The sequence below is a fragment of the Tamandua tetradactyla genome, chromosome 2 (genome assembly GCF_023851605.1).
Source record: "Tamandua tetradactyla isolate mTamTet1 chromosome 2, mTamTet1.pri, whole genome shotgun sequence".
In the NCBI taxonomy this organism is placed as follows: Eukaryota; Metazoa; Chordata; class Mammalia; order Pilosa; family Myrmecophagidae; genus Tamandua; species Tamandua tetradactyla.
The window spans coordinates 75,797,972-75,807,467 of record NC_135328.1 but is presented as its reverse complement, the minus strand read 5'-3'; the positions used below and the strand labels follow the sequence as shown (position 1 = coordinate 75,807,467).

At 38.7% G+C, this 9,496-nt stretch overlaps 1 protein-coding gene across 1 annotated transcript; it reads right to left on the bottom strand.

Annotated features, from left to right (window-relative positions):
- Nucleotides 1-497: 497 nt before the first annotated feature.
- IFNB1 (interferon beta 1) lies at nt 498-1,142 on the bottom strand. Its single transcript, XM_077128652.1, has one exon. It carries the CDS (start codon nt 1,140-1,142, stop codon nt 498-500), a length of 645 nt encoding a protein of 214 aa, XP_076984767.1.
- Nucleotides 1,143-9,496: the final 8,354 nt, after the last annotated feature.

Below are 9,496 nucleotides of genomic sequence, written 5' to 3'. Positions count from 1 at the left end.
GGGCCCCCAAGTTCTACTTACAGAAATTCTGCCCGCCTCTCCCATTTTAACCCCTGCGAGTCTCGGGCCACATTTATTCCCACATGAGGCTGAGGTTCCCTTATCATCTCTTACCTTGAATATTTCTTTGGCATCCTTGATAATTAAATTCTTCAAAGGCAGTGGCTGGAAACTATACTACTTTCCAGGAACATTTAGCATAGGTGTCCAGCAATTTTTAATAAGGATTGTGGAAACTGTCGGATTGAAATTGAAACTGCCATGCTGAATTTTGTTTCATAGATAATTTATTTTCCAGTATAAAAGTTTAAATAAAAGATAAAAAAATAACAATACATAAATTAATAAAAATAATTTATAAGTCCTTTGCATCAGCACTGCTAACGCTAAAGCAGTGCATTCGCTTTCAGTCACTTTAAAAAGCCTCTGCTGGTGGAAGAACACCTGTACTTGCGGTCAACACTGTCCAGTCCCAGAGGCAGAGGCTGGGGAGCTCTTCATTGTTGGAGGTACTTTGTAAGTTGAATAATGAAGGAAAAGTTCTTAAGGATTTCCTCCCGGACTACCGTCCATGCACAGCTGCTGTACTCCTTGTCCTTCAGGTACCGCACGATCCTCAGGTAATAGCTCTTCAGGAGTAGAACAGTCATGAAGTCCCCCTGGGGGGAGCTCTCCTCCTCCAGTTTTTCCTCCAGAATTGTCTCCAGACGGTCCATCTGCCAAAACAGTTCCGCAAGAAGCTTCTCAACGACGGTCTCACTCCAGCCAGTGCTGGAGTATTTTCCCGTGAATATTCCAAAGATCTGATGGAGCATCTCATAGATGACCAAGGCGGCTTCCTCTTTCTGGAAATGCTGGGGATGCTTAATCTTCTCGGGCACCTCGAAGTTCATTCTGTCCCGGAGGCAGTGTAAAGTGCTTCCATTCAACTTCTTCAGGAGCTTCTGACAAGTCACACTGCCTCTTTGTGGGAATCCAAGCAAGTTGTAGCTGATGGAAAGAGCTGTGCTGGAGACACCCAACAGGAGAATGAAATGAAAGACCCAGCTATTGGCCATGATGGCAGCAGGAGCAGCGCTGCTTACCACTACCTGTGGCAGCGAAGTCTTCAAGTTGTTGCAATGTGGATGCCGATCATCCATGGCTGTGGGCTATTTATATGGAACAAGCTTTCTGCTCAGAGGAATTTCCCACTTTCCTTTCTCCTTTTCAGTTTTCCTATGTCATTTAAGCTATTAGGACTTTTCCAAATTCGTTTTTTAAAACTGCTTTTGATTTTTTTATGTTTAAGAAAAATAGATTAACAATCTGTGAAGATTTACAAATGTTTTGTAAAGTTTCAGTTTATTCCAAAGTACTAAAGAAAGAAAATAAGGTCAAACTATTTAGAGCTCTGCTCTTCTAGTGAATTTTAACTTGACAGAAGAGTTTTCTTTTCCTTTTAGTATTATAAAACTTATTTTTGCCTTTATTTACATGAAATTTATATTTTTCATGAGAATTATATTTAATTCTCAATTGTACCATCACAAAACAATAACTGTATGCAGAGTTTGATCTTAAAAAGACTCCTAAATTTTCCATCTAAAATTGATTAGTGATAAACTAAGTTCCTCTGAATTTTTCTTTCTGTGCAGCTTTAAACAGGGCTTTCAAGGCATATCCTGCAAGACATCACATATCCCTTTATCTGAGAATCTCAACTATCCAGAACGCAAGTGGAATCTCAGGATGAATTAAGATCTCTGAGTGTACAAAATGAACGTTTTGCAGTACACTCCTGAAAGCTCCTGTCCTACTCATAGGGGACCTTTATGACCTTAATTCTCGGCCTGTTTATTCTCATTTTAGACCCATTTCGAACACATCTAAATATCTGATTTGCCAACCTCAAGCCAATTAGATACAGCAAATTAGAAGGAGCCTAAAAGTACGATGGGAGGAAAAAATCAAGTAATCTTTAGATGTAGTATCGAGACAAATGGTCCTATCATAATATTTCTGAGGACATTTTTGTGTTTTAGTGTAATGACTGATTTTCATAAAGGTTTCAGTACAAAAATTTATAGTGAAAAAGTAATTGATACTCAGGTCTCAGAGAAACTTGCATTATTTTTCAGCCTGAATTTACTGAGCCTTCATTTATGCAAAGAGTTACGTAGTTCTCGCTCTCATCTTACAGTTAAGTGGAGAACATCATCAATGAAAAATCATATTAACATAAACTGCAAATATGGCAACTATTATAGAGGGGAGATTTGTGGTTCTCTGGGTCCCTATGATATAGGGATATAATCTAGGAGAAATCAGAGAAGGCTACTCTGAGGTAGTGAAACTGGAGTTGAAACCAGGAGTAAAGTCAGACGAAGTGCTTGTGCAGAGTCCCTGTACGGTAAGGATATAGTAAGGACGAAAGACTGACAAAGGCCATTGTGGCCAAAATAGAATGAATGAGTTGTAGAATGGTCTGAGATAAGGACAGAGCAGGTAAGAGCCAGATTATGCCAGGCCTGTGAGGCCGTGTTAAGTGGTTTCTCTTTATCCTAAGGGCAAAGGAAACCATCTAAGAGTTTTAAAATAAGAGGGGTTATATATAACAGGCTTTGAAAAAAAACCACTCTGAATACAGTGAGCAAAAAATAATGAAGGGCAGAACGGATGGTGGTAGTATTTTAGACCGAGGGGCTGGGTCTAAAGGAGAGAATCACGTGAATCCATTTATGTGGAATCTCTCATCCCCTGACAATAGCAGATTCAAATGCTTGAAAAAATTCTCCATTTTACAGGTAACTGTGTCAATTATACTGTTTACAATAATTTCAATATATGTTTAATGTACACAGGCATTAATTCTATTGTAACAAATATAGAGAGAGCTGGAAACATTTGGGTAAATGTGGATTTATTAGCCTGGAGCAACTCTAGCTTCAGATTTCCCATCATCAGAAGGTTTCCTGGCTTCTGATTTTTATAATATGCTGAACATATTTCCCAGAGAGCCCCCCATTATATTCCTTATTCTTTTTTTTTAAATTCTTTTAATTGTATAGTATAACATATATACAAAGAAAAGAAATTTAAAAAGCAATGGTTTTCAAAGCACTCTTCAACAGTTACAGGACAGATCCCAGAGTTTGTCATGAGTATTCCTTATTCTCAGTTGGCCATAATCACCTCCCCCCACAAAGGACAATCTATTGGTGATATCTGAGCTTCAGCTGTGCTGATGTAATACTCCCTAAACAGGTTTAAGACGAGATGATCTATCTTTGCTTTTAAAATTGGAGGAGTAGAAAAGATACCAGAGTGATTTATTCAAATGAGTGAACAACATTAAGAGTTGAAAGAAACTGGAACAATCAAAGCAATATAGGGAGGGGTTCTGGGGATTCTGGCAACCAGTAGTGAACGTATAGTTTTAAAACACTCTTTGTCCCCATGAAAATCGATGCAGCAATATATAGAAACCCAAATTCCATTTAATACAAGTGAATGACATGAACCACCAATTGCCACTAGATCTACCTGATACCCCCATTTGTGTGGGGGAAAATGGGGGGAAGCAATGGATCTGAGAACCCTGAAATAGCCAAGAGGTATTTCCTGGGAAGCCAGCAAGACTATCCTACACAGCAGTGTGTCCTGCCCTGTGCAATAGCAGGTAGTGTGAGGGGTCCCCTGAGAGGGGCTGGAATAGTCTCGGCTACAGAAAACTCACACCAACCAGGCACAGCTCCCTTGTGGGAGAGGGCCCTATACTGAGGAGAAACTGCTCTGAGGGGAGCCAATTTAGAGCGTGATAGAAAAATAGAGACAAGAAAGGATAGGCCAGACCAGTGTGGAGTGGGTGAAGAAATTCAGGACAATCAGAAAACAAGCTGCCACGTTTGTGAAAACTTTTTGTAAAGTAACAGGAGAGGATGCTCAGTAATGTGAGAAAAACCATCTTGAACCAGTTCTTCTTTTAAAAGTTCCAGAAAAATAACCTCATAAAACTGAATGACAGACAGGTATTGAGACTGAATCTCATACAAAGTTATTATAAAAAAAAAGAGAATAAGGAATTGAATAATACTCTTATAGATAATGAAAATAGTAAGAACACATACCACAAACAGATCAAAATTATGGCGCATTATTTTCAAAGGAACTTAAGCATTTTAAGAAATAACATAAAACAACATAGATCAAAATTAGCAAATTCAGAAAGAAATACTAGACGTAAGGAAGAATTAGAAATAAAAGGACAAGAAGCCTTCAATTTTGTTGAATAAGATATGCTCACAAGAAATGAGGAATTTGTGAGAAATCTGGCACTGGAGAAAAGCTTTGATCTGGTAATACAAAATATTAAATAAAATATTAGCAACTGGAACTCAAAAATACATAGAAGTAGTTTAAATTGATCAAAGGAAATTGTTTCCCAGAATGTGGAGATAGGTACAATACTATATGGCCCATATGGCATTATATAGAGCAATTTATAGCATCAAATGACCAAAATCTAGAAGAAAACTTGGGTATTTAAAAAATAATATTGGAGTAAACAAGACCTTTCTCAGAAAGATATAAAACCCCAAGCTACAAGCAAATTATAAATTTTTGTTTGGCAGAAACAAAGTCAAAGAGAAAAAGCAATATCAAAAACATATTTACAACCTACAGTGACAAAGGGATAATTTCCTTCATTTACAAAGAGCTCTTCAAAGTCAGTAAGAAAAAAAATATCAAACAAGAAAAGTTATGAATAGGCAGCTATCAGGAAAAAATATATAAAGGGCCAATAAACATATGAAAATCTGCTCAGTATGATTTATTAAGAAATGAAAATCAAACTAGTAATAAAGTAAGCATTCTCACTAATCATTTAAAGAATACAGAGAAATGGGCCTTCTAATACACTCTCAATGAAAGTAAAAATTATACAGACTTTTCGGAAAGTGGGTAGGTTTTTCTTTTCCAAAAAGTAGAACAGTATCTCCCATCCTATGAGACAAAGAGTCTTCCTACCAACAGGTGAGGTCTTTATCTCCTCTTGAATCTGTGTGGATCTGATACAATGTGGTGGAAACTATGCTGCCTAATTTTTTTAATTATTAGAGAAGTTGTAAGTGTACAGAAAAACCACGTAAAAGTACAGAGTTCCCATGGACCAGCCCCCAACACACATACAGTTTTCCGAATAAACGCTTTGCATCAGCATGCTATTTTTGTTAGAATTAATGAAACGATGTTATAATTATACTGTTGACTGCAGTCCATAGCTTACATTAGCATTCACTGTACTGTGTGGTACAGTTCTGTGGTTTTTAAAGTTTTAATTCTGGTGACATGCACAACCCCAAATGTCCCATTTTAACCAATTTCAAATAAACAGTTTAGTGCTATTAATTACGTTCGCAATGTTGTGCCACCATCACCGCCATCCATTACCAAAACTTTTCCGTCACCCATACAGAAACTTTGTACCAATTAAGCATCGAGTTCACATTCCCTACCTCCACCCTGGCCCCCGCTAACCTGTATTATAGTTTCCAACTCTATGAATTTGTGTATTCTAAATATTTGATATTAATGATAGCATACAATATTGCTGCTTTTATGTCTGGCTTATGTCACTCAATCTGAGGTCCTCAAGCTTCATCCATGTTGTCATATGTCAGAACTTAAATTCATTTATTTTTTTTTTACAGCTGAATGATATTTCATTGTATGTATATACCACTTTGGTTTATCCATTTATGGGATGATGGATACTTGGGTTGCTTCCATCTTTTGGCAGTTGTGAATAATGCCGCTGTCAATCTTGGTCTCCAAATATCTATTTGAGTCCCTCCTTTCAGTTCTTTTGAGTATATACCTAGAAGTGAAATTGCCAGGTCCTATACTAATTCTATACGTAACTCTCTGAGTAATCACAGAGAGTGGTTTTCAACAATGCTGCCTACTTTTTGAGGCTGGGTCTCAAAAGGTGGTGCAACTTCTACCTTGTTAGCTAGAATCCTTGTTCTTGAAGCCTTCGGCTATCATGTAAGCCTCTTCACTGCCCCGAGGTTGTCAGGCCCAGACAAAGCCAAAGTAGCTCTCAGGGAGAGACCATGTGACATTTGACAGTACATTTCAAAATTTTAAATTCTAAGTGATGGAATTGTCCCTTTGACTTGCAATGCCATGACTAGGAATTTACCTATGGCTATTCCTAGAGAGATGTACACACACACACACACATACACACGAATGTTTATTGCAGCACTGTCATAGACAAAAAACAAATAAAACATTCTACAGTAGGGAACTGGTTAAGTAATATGGTACAGACAAAAATGGAATACTGTATAGTCAATACTGTACTATACCACTATTATGGAAATACATACCAGATATAATTGATGTAAAAAGCAATACATATAGTACTGAATATGGTATTATCTTGTTTTATATATAAATTCATAGAAAGGAATAGTTATATATGGTGATAAATCCATGCCATGTTTTTCTTTCAAGCAGATACACTCCTCTCTTAATAGTAGTTATTCTAGGGGAACCTGGAGTAAGGCTGCGGCAAGGAAGAAAAGTCTTTTCCCTTTCACTTTATACCTTTTGAACTGTTTATATATGGCTTTCTCCCACTTGATATCTGTGTGATAGGGTTATTAGCCATTTTAAAAATCTATTAAATTATTTTTGCTTGAAGGAAAGCTAATAAATGTTCCTAAATTTTCAGCTTTATTTTATTTACATTAAAAATTTTTTAATAGTAAACATATATTACTCATGTCATGAGACAAAAAACACAGTTACATTAAAAAAACAGAATATAAAGTTGTACATATAATACAGTTACTTAAAAATATGTATAGCAAAAATGATAAAAGATACTAAAATTTGAACAGCGGTTAGCTTTGGCTTCCAAGACTAAGTTGTGATTTTCATTTTCTCTTTTTCTCTGTGTGATTTTCCATTTTCCAGAGAAACAAGTGTTCTTTCATAGTAGAACACTTGCAAAAGAAAAGGAGCCAACAAGCCCCAGCTTTGCTGGTCATCCTGCCTCTTATGAGAGTTTCTTCTCTCTGGCCTTTTGGTCTTTTCGTGCCAACCCTGATCAGAACCTCAGCAGTCTGTAGGTTCCGCACATTAAGTTTTATCAAAACAAAATCATCTCTCAGCTGTTAAAACTTTTAAATGCCCAATCCTCTCAATGATTCAGCAATCTCTTAGGATTCCTCCTTTATGAAAAGCATCCTTTGCTCAACCTGGAATCCCCTATGGCTCACAGGACCAAGCAAAGGCCAGGGGTTCACAGGCCAGCCCACCCAGAGACAGCCCTTACACTCAGGGGAAGTCCAAAAAGTCTGGTCTTGGGGGCCAGCCCCTCCAGGGTAACTTGAAAGCTCTTGCAGAGCTGCTTCCCCCAGGTCCACAGAGGGCCTCCACACCCTGCCCACAGCCAAAAGCTTCTGATGCCCAGTGCTGAAATGGGCCTCAGAGAGCTCATAAGCTAATGGAATCAAAACAGCAGTGGTGGTGGTGGAAGCGGTAATATTAGTTTCCATGTAGAGAGGCCCTTGCTTTGTGTTGTTCTCTGAATAATTCTCAGAGTAAATATTCGAGGTGGGTTATTATCATTTTATAGAGGAGGAGACCGAGGCTCAGAGAAGTTAAATAATGCGCCGAGACGCAGAGCTAATAAGATGGGCAGATTGATTCGAACCTGTGCTCTTTCCTGTATAATGGAGTGAGAATACATAGACCACCGCCAGTGCTTTCAGACAGGTACACACATGCCAATAATGGTGGAGATGGTGACTCTCAAAAGGAAAAGGAAATGCTCCTGGTTGGGAGGGAAGGGAGGCATTTAATGCAGGTCACGCAGGCAGTGTGCCTGAAGAAGTGGTAGGCTCACCACACGTAGAGATGGCTGTGGCGAAGGCATTATGGTGGAGAACATTCTAGATCAGTGCTGTTCAATAGAAATGTAACGTGAGCCATACATGTCTTTGGAAATTTTCTAGAAGCCATATTAAAATAGTAAAAAGAAGCAAAGTTAATTGTAATAATATATTTTATTTACCCTAACATAGCCAAAATATTATCATTTCAACATGTAATCATTATAAAATTATTAATGAACTGTTCTCTTTTTTTTTCTTTACTAAGTCTTTGCAATGAATCGAATCATATCTGCATTAGAACACACTCAAGTCCTAATCCCGCGTCGTGTGGTTGTGAACTCATTTGTAAATAGGAGCCTCAAAGAGCCTTACGATGAGGCCAAGCTGAATCCGGATGAGGCCAAGTTGAACCCCGCTGAGCCTTCATCCGAAGTGACTGGAGTCCTCACATGCCGAGGAAATCTGGTCCTGAGTCAGGAGGAGATAGATAGTTAGTAGACTGAGGGAAAGACTGAGATATGGGTTTCCAGCAAACTACCACCAGAATGCTACAGAATCCAGAGAAAGCACGATCCCAACCTAAGACAGTCTTCAAAATACGATGCCTGTTTTACACTCCGTTTGGATTAGTCACGTGTCAAATGTGCCACAGCCGCACGTGATGGACGGCGACCGTCCTGGACAACGCAGCTCAAGACGGAGGAAGGAGAATAAACAGAGTTGGGACTACGGGAGAGTCTGTGAGGCAGGACTACAGGAGCTTCAGATTGTGGACAGGCTGAGTGTCAGGAGTCATGGGGACTTCAGTAGACAAATCAGCTTGAGATATGTCCTGGAGGGTCTTGAATGCCAGAGGGCAGCGTTCACACTTAGTTCGAGATGCCTTGGGGACCGATGAGACTGGAGTTTTGTCCTGAGCAGAGCATAGACAAAAACATTGGAGGTGAGCAAAGAGTAGAGTGAGACAGGGAGGGAGAAATCTTCCCAGAGGCTCTCACAGCTGTGGAGGGTGAAAGTAAAGGCAGTAGCTGAAGAAATGGGAAAAAGGAGATGGAAACAGAATAATAAAAAGGTATAATTAATTTGTTTTGGTTTCTTCTCTCCATCCTCCTTTTCCTTGCTGCTACTGTATTCGTGAAGCACTTCCTGATACTTCCATTCTGGGACCCTTTGGGAAATTTGTCGTCTTTCCCTGAACTGAGGATCTAGTGATAATCACGCAAACTCCACCTATGAATGGGTTAAAGTCTCTTTCTTTGTAAAACACCATTTTAAATTTTAGCTTCAATTCCCCAATTTTATCAGGGTTTTATCATAATAACCAGGAACATTTATTTAACCTTCTCTGTACCAGGGACAGCTATTTCTTAAACTGGCCCTAATGAAAGTTTGCGCTGCAAGGATAAATATCTCAGTGCTTTCCTTTCATCTTTTCCTTTGTTATGTAAAGCCAGTTTTTCACTTCACCCTTTTGTAGACAGTGTATTTGCCAACATCCTCTCTACCAGCTCTCTGTGGTGGAAAGAACTACTTCTGTTCCTAGTACCAGTTTCTTTTCATTATGAGGGTTGAGAGAGAGAGAGAGAGAGAGAGAGAGAAACATC